The sequence below is a fragment of the Salmo salar genome, chromosome 04 (assembly GCF_965601325.2).
Source record: "Salmo salar chromosome 04, fSalSal1, whole genome shotgun sequence".
NCBI lineage: Eukaryota > Metazoa > Chordata > Actinopteri > Salmoniformes > Salmonidae > Salmo > Salmo salar.
This window is the reverse complement of record NC_138294.1, coordinates 51312066-51332619: the sequence shown is the minus strand read 5'-3', so window position 1 is coordinate 51332619 and position 20554 is coordinate 51312066. Positions and strand designations below refer to the sequence as shown.

The 20554-nt window shown below is 45.7% G+C and overlaps 1 protein-coding gene across 4 annotated transcripts in view; it reads right to left on the bottom strand.

Annotated features, from left to right (window-relative positions):
- Positions 1-20554, bottom strand: part of LOC106603263 (roundabout homolog 2) — a 171928-nt gene that overhangs the window by 15017 nt on the left and 136357 nt on the right. For 2 of the 4 annotated variants that reach the window (XM_014196666.3, XM_082974525.1), the window contains exons 9-21: positions 13985-14190; positions 12487-12568; positions 12161-12326; positions 11625-11791; positions 11412-11533; positions 9352-9583; positions 6828-6952; positions 6393-6564; positions 5240-5416; positions 4389-4415; positions 4164-4203; positions 2136-2263; positions 1052-1324 (exon numbers count right to left, since the gene is read on the bottom strand). In XM_014196666.3, the coding sequence (XP_014052141.1) occupies positions 1052-1324; positions 2136-2263; positions 4164-4203; positions 4389-4415; positions 5240-5416; positions 6393-6564; positions 6828-6952; positions 9352-9583; positions 11412-11533; positions 11625-11791; positions 12161-12326; positions 12487-12568; positions 13985-14190 (1917 nt within the window). The remainder of the gene's footprint in view (positions 1-1051; positions 1325-2135; positions 2264-4163; positions 4204-4388; positions 4416-5239; positions 5417-6392; positions 6565-6827; positions 6953-9351; positions 9584-11411; positions 11534-11624; positions 11792-12160; positions 12327-12486; positions 12569-13984; positions 14191-20554) is intronic. The other 2 variants (XM_014196669.3, XM_014196672.3) reach the window with 1 other exon arrangement.

The window sequence follows — 20554 nt, the reverse complement described above, 5'->3', positions numbered from 1 at the left end:
GTAAACTTCTGACCCACTGGAATTGTGATACAGTGAATTATAAGTGAAATAATCTGTCTGTCAACAACTGTTGGAAAAATTACTTGTGTCATGCACAAAGTAGATGACTTGACAAAACTATAGTTTGTTGACAAGAAATTTGTGGAGTGGTTGAAAAATGAGATTTAATGACTCCAACCTAAGTGTATGTAAACTTCTGACTTCAACCTGTATATAGTATTATATATTAAAAATATACAATTTAAACTTAGTCTTGAATGATGAATGCCAAGATATACCAGAGATAAGGGACTGTTGATATTACAACCAGAGCTTCCTATAGCCTACAGTTCATCTCTTTCCGTAAAGTGTTGAGGCCGGCAATTAAAGAGAATGAGAGGCTCAATTAAAGATTTTGCAGAACTGCTGTATTTGAAGCACCACTCCCTTCTGCCCAGTTTCTCTGATGTTGCTACGGCAATCAAGCTGTTTTTAACCATTCCGGTAACTATTGCTTCTGAGGAGAGATTGTTTTCTAATCTAAAACTAATAAAGAACTACCCAAGAAGCATTATGTGCTTTGAACACCTGAGTAAGCTCCATTCATTGCCCTGGCACCGTCTTAGCCTTGACCACAGCATTTGTTCACCGATATGTCCTTACCTTCAATTAGTTCAATAGTACATTTTTCAAGGCCTGAGGCACATTCTTGAGGCCCAAGAAACAAAAATGTAGCTTCTTAGTGTATATGGAAAAGGTTTATGAATAACGCCTTGCGAGGTTGTCCGGTACGCCAGTGGTTTCCAGACTTCAACTTTCTCTCTATCTTTCTCTCCTCCTCTACTAGTCTTGAAACCGATTGTTATTCCAAAAAACCATCTAACGAATGCTACGCTTCACTCCATGACTGACCATCCAGACAATGTTATACAATCTAGGGAGATCTGATGCTATGCTTTAGGGCTTCCTTTGGAGCTTACACAAATCCAAGGACACATGCACACATTCAAAATCACACAGCCCTACACCACCCGTCCCCTCCCTGTGCTTCCTCAGTGTTGCAGTGGCGTACCGTTACAGGGGCGTCCGTCGGTCAGTGAGTAGCCCAGGTTGGCCATTTCCTGCTGGGCTCGAAGGGAAGCCTTCCAGCGGGGGTCTGGTCTGTCTACAGCCAGCTCATGGAAGCTGTTGGACTGCAGGATCTGGGTGGTGGCGTAGGGCGTGGCCTGTAAGCCCCGTGCTGGGCTGCTGTAACCAGCTTTGCCTGTGAAGTCTATACTGCTGTAGATGGCGCCGTCAGACAGCATGGTACCTGTCTTCTCACCCGCTCCGGAGGGTAGCACATCTGAGATGAGAGGTTAGGAAACAGACAGATGCATGAAGAGATAAAGCGGCCATCTTTAAGGTCAGCGTGTAACACATTAGCACTCCCTGCTCCAGCGGTAGGCTCCCTGTGTTAGTTCAACTGACCACAATCGAGCTGAGATGAATCAAAGTGATTAGCTAGCAGGATAATTATCACGTCGCCATGCAATGCCCTGTAGGGACCCGGCACTATGTCCGAGGGAAAGGGCCCATCACACAGGGCTGACCTTCAGCTTTACCCACAGGGGCTTGGGGCTGCTCATCAGCCTGGTGGGAGCTAAATGAGCTACAGGAAAATGGCACCAATACACACATACTATCTCTCCATCTCAAACGCCCACACACACAGAAACACACACCGCCACAAGCAGATAATCTAGTTTACAAGCGCGTTTAACCAATCAGGCATAGGCAGAAGAAACACACACACGCACACACACGCACTCTCATTAAAGTTTGTGTCAGTTTTTTGAAGCCAATAGTGATGAGATAGGTAGCGTGATCCAGAGAGACTGAGAGTCCGGAGTGTGTGTGACGGCCTGTCAGTGTGCCTGCTGAGGGATACCCTCCACACTGAATAATGCATGCAGCTCATACATGTATTCACTGCCTCTCACTCTGGGCACATGACCTCTGACCTCTGGTCTCACTGTGGGGCTGTGGTGTTGCCGTGGCATAGCGTGACACCATGGTCAGCTGGGACGGTCTGGGTCAGCCCTCTATCAACCTCCATTCTCTAATTCCCTGGGTTTGGTTCTGGTTGACCAGGGGTGATACCTATGTTTTCTTACCTCCACGACCAAAGTTACCCCGGTCCTTGGGACCTCCCAGGCCCCCGTTGGCCGGCAGGCTGGTGGAGGGCCAGGAGTCAGCCAACCAGGGGAATCCTGGGTCACCGGCTTTCAGTAGACCAGGACGACTATTTTTTGAGATAAGACAGAAGAGGGATGGAGAAGAATGAGAGAGATAGGGAGGGAGAGAGAGAGAGATTGTTATTAGGAAAACATCTGGTTCCGTCTGAATCCCAGCAATACTATACATTTTCTCACATGATGTTATACCGACTGATTCAACAACAAATTGCTGTGAAACCTCACTCAGTATATCTGCTCCTCTGGAGTAGCCTGGAGCAGAGGCAACAATGAACAAACAGAGAGACATAAAAAACTGACAAGTCTATAAATCAGTGCTGGGCTTTAGCGCCCCTAACACCCCCTAGAGAAACGGACCAGGACTAAACGCAGAGACATTAAATCCCTTTTAGAGCCCAGCAGTACAGACATTTACATTTTAAATTTTGAATCATAGAGGGCCTTCTGGCGGTTAGCCTGCCAGCACGGCTTGGTGGGGTAGCGTCTCCATAGCAACACACATGGCAACGCTCATAGGCTGTTTTGGTGAAACCAGCCCTCTCTTATTGCACAGGAAATTGGCAATTTCACTCAAATGCCTGAAATAAATACAGAATAGTTTTTTTATTTATTTTGTTACTAGGAGAAAAAAATGATTTTTCTAAATGGTATATCTGTGCTTTTAACTATTACCTTACATAGCTGTTGGTATGTACAGAGGCTTCAGTCACATGGCTCACATGCCTTTGTTTGCATTTGGTTAATTAATGCAGAAGTCCACAAATGCATTTCCCTTTAAGCCAGGTCTGCCAAGCACCCAGGGAATTGTACCCATCTGACTTGTGATGGCTTAAAATGTGTTTAAACCATTATAAGAGCCATTTCCATATAAAATCACACAGGCATGTTCCCACAAATTTACAGATACACACATCCAATAACGCACACACACACACACACACACACACACACACACACACACACACACACACACACACACACACACACACACACACACACACACACACACACACACACACACACACACACACACCACACACACACACACAGGCTCAGGCAACAACACACAGTTTATTTTTAGCGTATTTTTTGTGCTGCATTTGTATCAGCTCTGGGCTGGATCTGCCTGCTCAGGTGTGACAAAGGAGAGAAAGAGAGAAGAAAAAAAAGGACAAGAAAGCAGAGAGAAGGAAAGAGAGAGGGAGAGGAAGAGCCTGATCCCCAAGCCCCTGGGGGAGCTCTCTTCATATTCTCCCAGAGTTAGTGCTCAGTGATTTTCACCCAGTGATATTCAGAGCTAGGCTACGCATCTCTGTGCTCTGTCAGGCAGATCAGACTAGAGTTGCAGTAGACGATAGGGGTACTCTACATTCCTATACTGCAGTGTCTGTCCGCCTGCCTGGGGTTCAGTGGAACCGGGGAGTATCCTCTCCAGCCCCCTCCCCTGGGTCATTATCTCTTTACATCGTTACAAATGCTTGCATTCTGGAGGCGTGCCGTTAGCAGCGCCTCTCCCCGTGTGTCGACAGGCAAATTCATCACCCCCCCCCTGGCAACGCCACCACCAGCCCCGCTGCACAGATGAACGAGCCAATAAAAAAACCTGCTCTGCCCGCATTAATTGTTTCTGATAATTTCACGGGAGTGATTGATGACTCAATCAATCGATACATCAACGCACGTGTTGCGCCAGGATGAATAAGCGGGGGAGTTTTGGAACATATAAGGAGTTCATTCATCATACAGGATCTATTCTTCTTCCTATGAGTCTGTACCCTCCGTGAAGGTTGATCATTCCACACTGATATGTTCTATCGTCACACCAGCATCCATGTTGTTCCACAAGGGATGGATCATCACTTCTAATGTTTTTTTTTGTCACTGTAATCAAAGACCATGCCATTACGATGTGTTGAGTGACTTAATAAGGACTTTGTTTGTCCTCACCTTCCATTTTCAATCAGTCCTCTGTCTCGTTGAAACGTCACTGTGGTCCAACCAGAGAGAGATGGCAGGGAGCAGAGTGAGAGAGGAGGAAGAATTTTAATCAGAAGAGCGCTCTGAAAAACAGTGAATGTGTTTCCAGCTGGTATATTTTTGGGGGGAAATATTTTGTAGTGCTACAGTCCAACATCCAAATTAAGGTGAGAAGACAGGACAAATGGCCAATACCTGCACGGGTAAAGGTGAAGGACTGAACTGCAACAAAACAAGACAGAGATAGTGTGTGTTAAAAGCCTGTCGACACCGTAGACAAAGTCGATGCAACATCAGCATAAACAAACATGAACACAACCACAGAGATACAAAAACAAGATGCAACACCATCCGTTTGACAGATACATCTGTATCAGGAAAGATGTGACAGAGAGTATGGAGATTGGCTGGGTGAGAGATACAAAGCAGGCAGCAAAAAGAAGACAAACATTAAACTGCATATTGAAGATGAATTTGCTCTGAGTAGGAGCGCTGGTGAATAAAGCAAATCACTATTGAATTCGGTAATCACTATGGTTTCCACCCCAGCCACTGAAGCATGGTGATAGCAAACCAAATAATGCCAATAGTCCACAGTTTCATGCTAAAATCACCCCCAGAAGGCCAAACGAAAAATTGCATACCTAAATCTGGAGAATGCATTTATGGCTAATGTGTGAATGACATGGGTCATGGTCCCATAATGTAAGGAAATGTGAATTACTTATTTCAAATGAGTGTATTTGAGTTTTATGGTGCAGGTTTGATGGGATTGTGTTCACAGCTGATGCACATAGGTGCACAATGGATTAAAGCAAAGAAGACTTATTTCCGCCTGAGTTGAATATCTCCTTTATTCTGCATTAAATGATACACCCTCTAGCCAAAACAGCTCTGTCTCTCACCTGGGATTCCACTAACTCACCCTAGACACATCGTCTAAGGCAGTTGGGAACCTAGTCTACACTGTAATGTTTCTGTATGGTGGTTTTGATCGGTGTTGATATTACTCAGGCCCGTATCCATAATAGTATAGTGGTTCTGACCTGCGTAGTTGCTGAGGCCCTTCCTCTTCTTCCTCCTCCAGTACAGCCAGGCGCTGAAGCCCATGAGGACGATCCAGCAGGCCCCTCCCAGCCCAGCGATGAAGGCCGGCTGCTTCACCACGTCGGAGATGCTGTTGTTGCCCTCCGCCCCCGTCATCACATCACGCAGCTCTGCACCTGGGGACAGACAGCAGGGGACAGGAGACACCAATCAGATGGACACCATGGCATCTGGTGGATGGGATAGCGTTTGGCTGTCCAGTAGACCCAAACCAGTCAACGGCTAACATATCTCAAAAACGAGTACAAATCTATGTTTATTGATAGCTAATATCAAAATCTACTAAATGATCTGAAAACAAGAAATTCTGTAAGAAAGGTAAGGAAGGTCCAATCACGTTACAGCTATTTTCTAAGGTAAAAACAACACTATAGATAAACAATATCAAATTAAAAACCCACACCATTGAAAGCATAAAACTGCAATATGTCGGCAGAGAGTTAATCAATTCAGCAGTGCTCTCATCAATTTGAACTCCGAGACGGGAGATTGACAGAGCAGCTCAGACAGAGTTTGATTTTCTGCTGCAGCTACTGTGCTGTGAAATTAGATTCACAGTCTCCAGCGGGAGCAGGAGCCCCAGCCCCAGTCATTAAGCCTCAGTCCACAGGCCTCTGTTTGCCTTTCTGTGGCCGTTAAGGATATTTTCCCCACACATCAGTCAAAAGTCACGGATGAAGAGCGTTTGGCCTGGCTCTGCTATTGATTTTAGGCCTATCCTTCAGCCGTTTGATAAGATGTGATAGGCTGATAAGCCCACCCCAATAACACTGTCTACTTTGTTAGCGCTGGCCGCACAGATATCGAGGAGGATTATTGATATGGCTAACAGCACTCGCCACACTGTTACTGGACACTACACTAAATGAAATGCTATTGATTTCCTGATAGATCACTATGAATGGAGCCTGCCTTACAGAACTCAGTGAACCTTCAGCTTCCAGCAGTACACATGTGATCTCCGACAATGCACAATTTTATTTTTTTCCAAGCGTGATAAATTGATCAATCATTTTTCCAGACCCCCTGTCTGTGAGTCAGATTAGGGTTCCCTGTTATTATGTGTGTTGCCTCAGACCCTGTGTGTGTTACCTATGACGATGGGCTGGGGCTCGCTCTTCACCCCCACCCCGGTGCTGGTGCCTGCCGCCACCTCGACACGGTACTGCACCCCCGCCTGCAGACCCGCCACCACCACGGAACGGATGGCTGCATCCACCGTCTTATTCACGTGGAAACGTGTCTCATTCGCCAGGCACCAGATCTAACACACACACACACACACACACACACACACACACACACACACACACACACACACACACACACACACACACACACACACACACACACACACACACACACACACACACACACACCACACACACACACACACACACACACACACACATTTGTGGGAAGAGGCAGTTGATACCAAATGTCTTGTAATATCAATGTGTGTATACAATACACACACAGTGAAGCTTTATTTTCTCAACATATAGAATACAGATTGCCGCTGCCTACCTTGTACTCCTGGATGATGCCGTTCTGGTGCTCTGCGGGAGGGGGGTCCCAGGACACGCTGATGGAGGTGCTGTTATGGTTCCCCACTGTCAGCACTGTCACCTGCTGAGGAGGAGCGCTGGGCGCTGCATGGGGAGGCACAACAAAGCACATCAGCATCACCACATCTTCACATTCCAATAGAGAACTGCTGCTTCCTGCTGTCCGCCAGAGCATAACAGAGAGCACTGCCTTGATTTATATTTAAAGAGTAGTTCAATGTGGAAGGCTTTCTCTGTAGCAGAAGCAAGGCACAATACCACTGTGTTAAAAAAAATACACTTGGGAGAGCCACCACAACATACAGAAATAATGACTGCACTCTCCACACCTCTTTTTATCTCCAACCTTCATCCCTTAAGTCTTTCTTTGAATCATTCCTTTTCCTTGCTGAGGAGCAGTACCAGAGGTCTCCTGGTGCCTTCATAAGTTGTTTTTTTAAACTTTATTTAACTAGGCAAGTCAGTTAGGAACAAATTCTTGTTTACAATGACAGCCTAGGAACAGTGGGCTAACTGCCTTGTTCAGTGTCAGAACGACCTTGTCAGCTCGGGGATTCGATCTAGCAACCTTTCGGTTACTGGCCCAACGCTCTAACCACTAGGTTACCTGCCGCCCCGAAAGGTTTAGGGGAGTCTACTATAACAATCCATCTAGTTGAACAGGAAGTTACAATCTCTAATGCCAAACAATATTATTGTCTGTTGAACTTCCAAGGCCCAATCACTCTTCACTGCCTGGTGAAATTCCATGCAGTCTTTACTAAACATACCAATAACCGAGTAACTGTGTCCTTCCAAAAAAGAGCAGAGCAGACTGGCACATGTACCCCAGAGTAAAGTATGGCCCTGTGATGAAGGGCCCGAGCCCAGCGACTGATACTGCCTCCGTATTAATGGATCACCCCCATCACACGCAGTCACACGTTAGCGCTCGGGATGCTAAAGCATCACATTATGCATATCTGAGCTAAATGAAAGCCCTCCATCGTGGTGTACAGGAACGAATGAGATGCTAATAAGCCCATTAGTTGTGTGATGTATCGCTGGCAGAAATGTGACCTGCTGCGTGCCACGTGGCGTGCCAAGTGACACTTTGGTAACCCCATGTCCAATCGTTTTAGATCGACAAAACCCTGCTGATCCCCAGTGTGGGCTGACAGACCGCTCATACCAGTCACCTTCAAAGGCTGTATAGGGATTCAAACAGCTCGGAGACACCTGCAGGCTAACAGCATGGCTATAGGACAGATTAACACATAGACCTATTGTTTCTATAGTGCTTGATGCTTATTATTCATTCATTCAGAACACTACAGCAGTTTAATACTCTGAACTACCATCTCTGTATTCCCAAGGAACATCTCATTTAAATCTGATTGATTGGTTGGGTTAACTCAGAACTAAAGTCAATTGAGAAGCCATACATTTTGAAATGGCATTATACAGTCAGTGGAAGATTCATGTGAATCAGCTATTGGATTGTGTCTCAGTGAAATGTGGCTAGCCAGGTGGGACGTTGCACAACAGTCTCATTTACCAGCTGGCCTCTGAGCCACCTGGCTACCGTGGATACAGTAGATTTCTCCAGAAGGACCCTAGGTCTGGAGAGAATTGTCTACACGGACTGAACATGCCCAGAGCGTTACACTTGGATAACAACTCCTGTGTGGGCCTAATTGGGTTAATGGACACAAGGAATAAAATGCAGCCTGAATGCTGCTGGCCCCAATTAATCAACCACTCACAGAGGGCTGAATCTTAACCTGAGACGCCAATTTAAGTTGAGCTTCTGTTCAAATCTCTGACTGACATCAATGTTTGATTTACTGTAAGTGAACATTTGATTTATGCATGTGTATGAAGTAGAGGTGGAGAGGGGGCAAGTGAGAGAGAGAGAGAGAGAGAAAGAAAGAAAGAAAGAAAGAAAGAAAGAAAGAAAGAAAGAAAGAAAGAAAGAAAGAAAGAAAGAAAGAAAGAAAGAAAGAAAAGAAAGAAAAGAAAGAGAGGTAACATCTTAAAGTCACAATATAAATGTTGTATGCGACAGGGGCATGGCAGGCGATGTGACAGCAGGGGTCCAGAGAGAGCAGAGACAGGAACAGGGAGAGGCACAGAAAGATGTTTGAGCTGGTGTCACAGGAGACAGGCCCCCCCACAGACTCACAGGCCTGTCATACCCCCCTACAGAGCTGAGATGTCTGGGAGATCTGCCACAGGGAAGATGTCACCCTAATACTCAGTGTTTGTGTGTCTTCTCTTTAGTTTTCTTATGTTTATTTGCAGAGAGTGTGTTTGTGGGTGTGTACAATTATATTCTGTATCAGCTTCAAGGTATATGGCCATTACCAGATGTAGCACACAAGTAGCATTGATGTAAAAGAATTTCAAACATTTTTGACAAAGTGAAAATAATACCTCCTACAGAGTCGACAATGTATTTTTGTTGCATCACTACACATATTGAGTTGGTAATGGTCCTTTACCTTCCTCCAAGGTACGTGCTGTCATTGATTCACTGTCTGCTCCCTGGAACTCGTTGAAGTATGGACGGACTTTTATCTCATAGACAACGCCCTTCTTCAGGGCAGACAGCGCCACGTCTCTCTCAGATGGAACCTTGAGGTCCTGCACCTGCCAGGCCCCAGGGGAGGGCAGACCTGACGTCTGCCTGTACAGAACACGATAGCCCTGGATAAACTGGGAAGGGTTCTCCACCTGAGGGAGAGAAAAAGAGAGAGAGAGAAAGAGGGTAGGAAGAGGAATTTATTATTTACATTGTGGATTTTGAAAGGGATGTAATTCCAATAACTAGAGTAATGTTACAAGAACATTTTCTTCTTCAACATTAGCTGAATCCTATCGACTTTGAGTCATAGTAACTACTTACTGCCCATTTAAATACAGCACATGCCGACCAAACCATCAAAAGAGAGAGCTACAAAGCTCTTACACTTGACCCCGACAGAGTGGATTAAAACCATGCAGTATCCTTTCCGGTAAACAAACCCCGTTACTATGGCGGGGGAAAAGTTGCAGTGGTGGGGTCTGGGGAGGGAGTGTGCAACATATCTCACAGTAATGGCTTGTTAACAGGGGCAGAAGCAAGCGAAAAGCTTTTACAGGCCAAATAAAGCAGCTGTTTACCCTTAGCCCAGTCCAAATAAATCATGCCGACGCGCTGCCAACGCTCAGCCTCTACGGGTGCCTGTTTGCATTTCATTAACGAAATGATTCGTGAATCTAAAAGCTTTATGAAGAAACCTTAGGGAGACGACCCCCCCCTCGCACTCTCTTTCCCTCCCTCCCTTACCTGTTAGAACTGACTGATCCAGCTAGCTAGATGCAGCCATAGTGGGAGTAAATACCATAAACAAGCAAATTCTGTTGACTTTTCCCTTGTTTTATAGGACAGGTATGCTAGGGTATGGTAGGAGAAGGGGTTTTCTTGACAACAAAAGTATGTGAAGAAGTAAACACTGCGCTGATTCTGGGATTTACTCTAACCTGTGTTACAATGTCATTTCATACTAGTAATATTATCATGTGGCTAATTGAAGATGGTAGAAGTATCTTTGTGTAATTTCACAAGAGTGGCATTTTTGATGTTTGAACTCATATAGCATTGGATAATATGGTCAGAGCAATGGTGCTATGCACTATGCAAATCCACACCTCGAAGAGCCCAGATACCTAATAATGTTAAAATATCATCAAGGCACCGGTGCACACAGAGCCGAAGCATATGGGGAGTGTGCATGTGAGGATGTGCGTGTGCAAGAGTATGTACGTGTGAAAAAGAAGAGCCTCTGTCATTAAGCAGGGCTCTCCAGAAGGCAGATGGGACACCTTGCCAAGGGAAAAGATGAATAACCACCAGATAAAGAACTGACTGCAAACAGCATCCAAAAGAGAGAACACAACATGTTGCTGCTAACGGTGATCTATTTGTCTCGGTGAGAAACATTTGTCTTAATTCCTGCGTCGCCCCAAATTATCACAGATTGATGCAACACCAGCTGTCCCTGGACTCCACGTCCACCCGTCTCAGAAGCTGTCTGTGTGTGTGTGTGTGTGTGTGTCTGTGTGTGTGTGGGCGCAGACAGTGGATGACACACAGCATTATGTGTGAAAACAAAACTCAAACTGTGTGTATGAAGCCTGGAAACACCAGCTAAGCTGTCTCTGTTCCTGAACGATCCTAATGCTGTCCTCCAGCCAGCCTGGAAAACAAGGTTAATCTCTCTCACTATTCAGATCTTGAGATTCTGCACTTCCTGATTCAGTGAGAATAACAACTCACCACAAAGACAAAGCACACTGGTTCATACCAAACCCCCTCATACAAGTTCCTCACTGCGTCATACATGGTAAATAAATGAATCATTGTGCTCTGCAAGCCAAAATGTTTAGCTACGCTTTATGCAGTGAGCCGTCTTACACGTGGTCAACAGGAGTTCCGAACTATCAACAAACTAACAACTGCATCTCTGTTGACATGCAACAACAAAATACAATTGTAAGTAATCCAAACAGTTGTACTCACGGTCCATGTGACCTGGACAGAGGTAGAGCTGATGACCACAGGGTTATGCATGCTGGCCACTACATCACCCAGCTCCTTCTGGACACGACGGTGGTCAACACCCTGCACTGGAGGACTGATGTCTGACAGAGAGAGAGAGAGAGGTGCTATTAAATATTGCCATCGAACCCGTTTGAAATGTCATGTTGGCATGGAGCACGTTCTAGTTGGTACCTTGGGTGCGGACAGGCTCAGACATGGGGCTGGGGTCTCCGAGACCCTGGGCGTTGACCGCTCTGATGAGGAACAGGTAGACCGTGTTCGGTCGCAGGTCTTTGACCGTGAACTGTGTGGTCTTCACGTGGTCAGCCACAGTCTGCCAGCTGTTGCTGACCAGCTGACTGCTCACAGAGAACCGTGGAGAGGAAGAGCGTTAGTGAGTGCAGCCAAGGAAAGCTTTTACAGTAATAGCTCTCCATAGCTACAGTCCTATTGTTTTCTCTTGGCTAATTTACCTAGCACCATCAAGACACTGCACAGCTGGTCTGAAACCAGACCTAAACACTGAGTCAAATAGCCCCTGATCAACCTTCTTGGACTGCACATGATTCTCGTATGTAGCCTATTCTGCAAAATCCATGGGATTGTTGTGCTTGCCCTGGATGTGGCAGTGACCCATATGCCCACATAAACGAATACATCTGTCATTGCTCTGAAAGTTTGGGGTCATTTAGTGAGGCTTCGCTAGGGGATACTGTTCCCAGACGTACCCAAAGGCCTCGATGACGTAGGAAGTGACTGGGGAGCCCTCCTCAGGCCCAGGTTCCCATGACAACGAGACACTGCTCTTGGTGACATCAGTGACCTCTGGCTTAGACGGAGGCCCTGGGAGGGCACTGGCATTGTGGGACATGGAGTCTGTGAGGTCACTGGACTCTGAGAGGAAGGAAAAGAGAAGAAGCTCTATCAAAAGGAATCAAAACGAAAGAGGCAGATTGAAAGAGAAAGGTGCATTAGAAATGGTGGAACTCGTTTGGTGCGTTTGGCTTCAATCAATGGTGGGTAGAAGGGACAGTAAATCAAGATGTTACTGTACCTCTGACATCCAGGAAGGCACTCCATGAGGTCTCCCCACTTGAGCTGGTGGCAACACAGGTGTACAGCCCAGAGTCAGACAGCTGAGGAGGACAGAGGGGAACAAAGAGACAATCACAACCTACACTGACCAGCCAGTTAAACAATTCAATTATTTCACATTTCATAAAAAAAAAATGTAAATAACATCCATCCATTAAAATGGTCATACAACTGACCAACCAACTATTATGCTGAGAAACAGATCAATCAACACCTCACAAACAAAGGTTTTTGAATGTTTATTGAAATATGTGTGCCTTCTTGATAGTAGTGATATTGTTTGGTAGTGAATCTCCGCTATGGAAAGAGCTCGGCAGCCAGCAGTACACAAAAAATGCATTAACCTCCATTGGCCTGACTCACTCCCAGGGAGAGAGGGAGTGGGTGTGAATGAGAAGACGGAGTGGGGGGAAGATGAAAAAAGAGCCCTGGAAGTGCTGACGTTAATTTTCTTAATACATTTAATTTAGTACTAGTCAGCCCCCCACATCCTCAGCCCCATCATCATCAATACAGACACAGTGAAACAGAGACATGATAATCTATTTAACGCTGGCCGCTTTAACACTGGGGAACAATGACAGCTGGCCTCCCCTTTGCTCTCTCTCTCTCTCTCTCTCTCCCCCCTCTCTCTCTCTCTCTCCCTCGTTCCCTCTCTCCGTCTCTCCTCTCCCTCGCTTTCTTGAACCCTCTTCCCTTTCTCACTCTATTTTTGATTTATTTCCACTCACTCCCTCCCTCCCCTTCTCTCTGTCTCCTTATTTCACTTCCTCTGTTTTCATAACCACGTCTCCCTAAGGTTTATTAAATCAACCCAGAGGACTGCAGCTTTGGCCAGTCTAATGGATATTCCAATGAGATTTGGGAGATAAAGGGGAGTGTGGGTATGTGTGTGTGTAGACATCTTACACACACTTTGATGGTGGTGATATGCTGCTGTACATGGTTAAACTCCCCTCCCCACATCACTGTCCATGAGTTAGAGCATCTCTAACCGTTGCCCAGGAGACTGGCTCTAAACGACAGCTTTAAATGACATACAAATCAATACCCTCTATTCATCTTTAAAAGCAACATGACTGCACTTGTCCATTTGAATTACATCCAACTGACATCAGATGGGAAGTGTTCTATCTTCTCTCTCAAAAAACAATATGACATACACACCACACACACACACACAGAGCGACACACACACATACACACACGGAGCGACAATCACACAAACCTTAACAGCCTGCCTTTGAGAATAGAGAGAAACCCTGAAGAACAGGCAGTGTATTGAAAAGAGGGCAAGGAAAGTAGAGAGGCAGAAAGGGAAAAGAGATGAAGCCACCGTGGCAGGCAGACTCAAGGCCAAATCAATCATGAGTGAACACAGTGTGGAGTGTGGAGGAGAGGCTTGCTGCTGTGACGAGGTGTATTGTGTTTGTACACCATCAGTCCTATAAACCCACCCTAGTGCTCTGGATCTGCAGGCTGCCAGGCTCCAGCAGGGCCATGCGAGGATCCTTCCCCAGCAGACTGAGGCCATCCTTCAGCCAGGTGACGGTGGGCTCCGGGTCCCCTGACGACTGGCACCTCAGCAGGGCCACACCCCCCACAGCCTGCGTCTGGTTGGATGGGCCCTGCCGGATGATAGGCGGGGGTCGGTCTTTCGAGGCTGGAGAAAAATAAAGAATCAGAAATCATGATCAGGAATTTACAACGAAACACAAACAATGAATTATAGTTTGGTGCTATATATGTAATTGTTTTTTGACCCCATTAGTGAATTTACCACTGGAGACCGAAGGTCTTCTTGATGTATTTGTTGTGATAGGGGGTACCTGTTTTGGGGGTCGTATGCAGGTTTTCTGATAGTGCGTGCTCATGGCACCACATCACACCTTAGCACTCTAATTACAAGGTGTGGATTAACGATGGCTCGCCTACGGGGCTAATTATCCTGCCTTCTTTCACAACAGATTTTAACACATTCACACCCTCCCAATTGCCCCACCTCTCCTATGACTCACCACTGCACCACTGCACCCCTAGACAAAACACTGCTTAGAATGAACACGCCAACCACAAGAGAAATGCATCTCCTTAATGCTCTTATATGCATGCTGTCATTCATTGGGCCGCCTCCGCATTTCTGGGGTGTTCAATCTTTTCACGTTTTGTAATATCCTCTGTTCTCCTTACCCTCCTTATCAGTGCTGTTAGTCTCAACTCAGACAGAGTATTTGCAGCAGGTTCTTGAGCTCCTATTTCCTATTACAGCTTCTTCAGACTCAGAGGAACACAGTAACTCAACCAAGCAGACACCAGCCTTTTCCTCTCCCCACTATATGCATCTGCTAAATGGCATATATATATATATATATATATATATATATATATATATATATATATATATATATATATATATATATATATATATATATATATATATGATATTATTATTCATTGTATATGTTATCATTGTCAGCACCTCATTGTATGATTAATTGTACAACGGATATAGACGCTATTAATTGACGTGATCAGATGCAATAACAAAAGATTACTCCTTTCTTGCATCATTTTTCATACTCAACCACTTGATCATTCCTTCACTCCGCCGTACAGTATACAGCGACACTATTTGCATGCTGATCTATCTTTTCCGACTCGCAGGGCAAGGCTCGTTTTCTGTCCCAAAAAATCCTTGAGCAGATGCTAATTCAATAATGTGTGTGAGAGGGAGCCAATAAATGAATGGAGAGCGAGAGAGAGAGAGAGACAGAAAGAAAGAGACAGAGAGAAAGAGACAGAGAGACAGAGAGGGTATTGAAGAAAAGCAGCATCTCCACATCCTCCACGAATGCCACTGCCGCAGCACTAACATTCAGTGCAGGGAACACATAATCCAGACCCTCCGTCCACCAATCAAAATTGGAAGTGTCAGTCACATACTGCCGATGAAGTACTGGCAAGGAATTGCTTCCTAAGTAGGAGAGATGATCGGATCCCCGCTCTTTCTCCCAGCTCCTCCAACGATATGCTCCTGCTCCGCATCAGATGACCCAGCTTAGTACACCCCACACCTAACAGGCATGTAGGCTGGCTGAATCCATAGCACGGGACTGGATGGCAGTGTTGTAAAAAAGAGGCTCTTCAAAAAGCCACATCCCTGGTGGCGTGCCGGCCTTACAGGACATGACAAAAACTCTCCAAGCCTGCATAACAGACTCATAGAATGGAGTCAGGCCAGACATGATCCTGGAAGAAATGTCCACCAGGCCTTGCCCACCCTCGTGCAGTGGCAGGTACAGGGCAACAGCTTTAATCCAATGTTGTCCAGACCAGAAGAAATTGACAAGGGTCCTCTGAAGCTCTTGTATCAGACACCCCGGTTGCTCTAACATCATTAGTCTGTGCCACAGGGTAGAGGCAGCTAGATGATTGGCTACCAGCAACCTTCCCCTATAAGACAGCCGGGGTAGCACCCATTTCCACCTAGACAATCTGGCACACACTTTCTCCACTACACCCTCCCAGTTGTTTTTTTGAAAGACATGGGAGCCTAGAAAAAAAAACAAAGTTTTCATACCATCTCTGTCCCACTGAATCCCCCCTGGTAACCGTGGAGCGGACCCCATCTGAAGCTGACCTGCCCACAGCGATTCACTCTTTTCCCAATTGACTCTAGGTGAGGAGGCCCCGTCATACACCTTTAAAGTGTTTGAGAACCTTAACATCCTCACCCCCTGTAATAAAAACTGTCACTTCATCTGCTTACACAGACAGTGCTATTGTGGTACCCTTCCTTACCCCTTGCACAGAGAAACCAGTAAGCCTCGCTCTTAAAAAACAAAGCATTGGTTCAATTGCCAGACAAAATAACTGTCCTGAAATTGGGCATCCCTGCCTGATACCCCTTTGGACGGGGATGGGGCAACTCAAACCATCCCCACCTTCACCATACATGAGGCCCCAGCATACAGTAAACTCATCCAAGACAAAAAAACATCCCCAAACCCAAAGCCTTCTCCTGATCCAAAGAAAGAAAACCCACATTTACATTAGTCAGTTTACAAATGTCTAAAACATCTCTTATTAGAAACAAGTTATCAACAATAGAGTGGTCAGGTACACAGTAAGACTGGTCCTTATTGACCAATAGCCCCAGATACTCTTTCAACCTGTTTGAGAGACACTTAGATATAATTTTAAATTCTACACACAGCAATGCAACAGGTTGCCAGTTTTTAAAAAAAGAGCCAAATCCCCCTTTTTTGGCAACAATGAAAGCGCAGCACGTTGACAGGATACAGGAAGAGAACCCTCATGAAAAGATTCACACACCACTTCATAAAAATCCCCCCCAATAAACCCCCAAAAGTGATTATAGAACTCAGATGGTAAACCATCAATGCCAAGGGCTCGGCCTGATGAGCGCTGCATAACTGCATTGGACAGCTCCTGCAGAGTAATGTCAAAGTCCAAAGTAGCTCTCTGCTCAGGGCCCAAATGAGGAAGTCCATGTAACAACTGTTCAGCACACAGAGAATCACAATCCTCCGCCTTATAGAGGGCAGAGTAGAAATCCACGGCATGTTTAGCGCATCTCACCGTCATCTGTGGTCACCTTACCATCAGGGAGATGAAGGCAGACCATCTGTTTGTGTTGCAATGTCGACTTCCCTAGGTAAAAAAAAACGCTAGGAGAATCCATATCCTTGAGGGTAGCAAAGCAAGACCTAATCAAGGCACCTTTCACTCATTCTTTCGTGTAAAAACGACCTCAGTTCATGTCTCTTGTCCTGTAAGTTCATGACTAGTCCGGGGTCATTCTGAGTGAGCAACTTCAATTCAATAGATTTGAAGTCCTGTTCAGTCTCTTTAACTTCAATACGAGGCACTGTTGAGAAAACACATGTATTTGGGCCTTCCCAACCTTCCACCATCGTCTCAAAGACTCAAAATTCAATTTTTATAACCTTCCATTTTTCCCAAAACAACTAAAACTTTTCACAAAACATGACATCATGTAACATCTTAACATTAAAATACCAATAAGGTGATGACCTTCCTGAACAGGACAAGTCACAATATGGTAATCTGAAAACCCCACAGGAGTAATATCACACCTTCCAACCCTACTACAGTAATGCTCAGATACATACAACCTGTCTAACCTTGCTGCACTGACACCACCTTCATTAACTTTTAGCCATGTGTACTGCCTAACGTTTGCATTCCTTACTCTCCACACATCAGAAAGCTCAAACTCAGTTAATAAACCAGACAGGCAAATAGCTGACCGCAGGTGAGGTTCTTCAGCAGCGCGATCAACAGTAAAATCCACTGTACAGTTCCAGTCCCCCCTTAAAACATCCACCCCTCTTGGTCACACTGTCTTAAGGTTTCCTTTATTTCATCAAATACAGCAATACGCCCTGTACCCTCATTAGGAGCATAAACATAACAAACGTTTCAAAAAATAACATAATATCTGCCTTAACCAATAAAACCCAACCATTGACAATCTCTGTTGTAGATATCACAGTCACCCATAAGGCTGAAGAAAACAAAATTGCCACCCCAACACTAAAATTAGTATACGCTGCCCCTCCCACCACATACCTCAGTCAACCTCGTTAGCCTCATCACTATGTCTCCTGTAGAAAAACTACATTAAGCCTTTTCTGTTTTATTACTTCTAATACCCAAGCCCTCTTATTCCTGGCCATTTCCACATAAATATTGAGAGAACCTACCCTTGGTAAACTCAGCAAAAAAAGAAAACGTCTTCTCACTGTCAACTGCATTTATTTTTAGCAAACTTAACATGTGTAAATATTTGTATGAACATAACAAGATTCAACAACTGAGACATAAACTGAACAAGTTCCACAGACATGTGACTAACATAAATGGAATAATGTGTCCCTGAACAAAGGGGGGGATCAAAATCAAAAGTAACAGTCAGTATCTGGTGTGGCCACCAGCTGCATTAGTACTGCCGTGCATCTCCTCCTCATGGACTGCACCAGATTTGCCAGTTCTTGCTGTGAGATGTTACCCCACTCTTCCACCAAGGCACATGCAAGTTCCCAGACATTTCTGGGGGGAATGGCCCTAGCCCTCACCCTCCGATCTAACAGGTCCCAGACGTGCTCAATGGGATTGAGATCTGGGCTCTTCGCTGGCCATGGCAAAACACTGACATTTCTGTCATTCAGGAAATCACGCACAGAACAAGCAGTATGGCTGGTGGCATTGTCATGCTGGAGGGTCATGTCAGGATGAGCCTGCAGGAAGGGTACCACATGAGGGAGGAGGATGTATTCCCTGTAACGCACAGCGTTGAGATTGCCTGCAATGACAACAAGCTTAGTCCGATGATGCTGTGACACACCGCCCCAGACCATGATGGACCCTCCACCTCCAAATCGATCCCGCTCCAGAGTACAGGCCTCGGTGTAACGCTCATTCCTTCGACGATAAACGCGAATCCGACCATCACCCCTGGTGAGACAAAACCGCGACTCGTCAGTGAAGAGCACTCTTTGCCAGTCCTGTCTGGTCCATCGACGGTGGGTTTGTGCCGATAGGTGACGTTGTTGCCGGTGATGTCTGGTGAGGACCTGCCTTACAACAGGCCTACAAGCCCTCAGTCCAGACTCTCTCAGCCTATTGCGGACAGTCTGAGCACTGATGGAGGGATTGTGTGTTCCTGGTGTAACTCGGGCAGTTGCTGTTGCCATTCTGTACCTGTCCCGCAGGTGTGATGTTTGGATGTACCGATCCTGTGCAGGTGTTGTTATACGTGGTCTGCCACTGCGAGGACGATCAGCTGTCCGTCCTGTCTCCCTGTAGCGCTGTCTTAGGCGTCTCACAGTACGAACATTGCAATTTATTGCCCTGGCCACATCTGCAGTCCTCATGCCTTCTTGTAGCATGCCTCAGGCACATTCACGCAGATGATCAGGGACCACGGGCATCTTTCTTTTGGTGTTTTTCAGAGTCAGTAGAAAGGCCTCTTTAGTGTCCTAAGTTTTCATAACTGTGACCTTAATTTCAACAACCGTTCCACAGGTGCATGTTCATTAATTGTTTATGGTTCATCGAACACGCATGGGAAACAGTGTTTAAACCCTTTACAGTGAAAATCTGCAAAGTTATTTGGATTTTAACGAATTATCTTTGAAAGACAGTGTCCTGAAAAAGGGATGTTTTTTGTTGTTGCTGAGTTTACCTCCATTTAACAAAGGAAAAGCAGAAGAAACCACAGAGAAACCAGACAAAGAGAAAAAAAACACCATATGAGGCATGATAGTCATCATTGTTTTAATTTTCTCTTAACCTTTTCCCAATACCTTTTGCTCCCGTGACAGCAGTAACAACATTCCTCAAGCGGAAACGCTTCTTCACACTCAACTGGAGTGGCAGGTAGCCTAGTGGTTAGAGCATTGGGCCAGTAACCGAAAGGTTGCTAGATCGAATCCCTGAGCTGACAAGGTATACATCTTTTATTCTGCCCCTGAACAAGTCAGTTAACCCACTGTTCCTAGGCCGTCATTGTAAATAACAATTTTCTTCACCAGTCTGGGGAAATGGCTCCCCAGATCCATCCTTACCTCCTACAACAATATTTTTCTGCTGCACATCAGACACTATGTTCCCCTCTGGCACAAGCTGCAACTCAGTACCCTCAACACGGACAACTTGTTCCTCAGCAACAGGCGCTTGTGAATGCTCTACCATTCTCAGCCCACCTTTCCCTACATCAGTGGGCTCAGACGTTACGAGGACCGCCAGCGCCCCTCCCTCTGCCTTCTCCCTTTTCGGGCAAGCATGTCGCTTATGGCCAACACCCCCACACTCAAAACACTTTTGACTACCCGTACTAGCATAAGCCATAGTCTGTTGTCATACTTGACTTTAAACGATAACTCCAAAGTTTGCGCCGTTGAGTCCAAAAACATAAACACCTGTCGACGAAACGACATAACCTGTTTCAAAGCCGGGTTTTGCAACCCAACGGGACAATC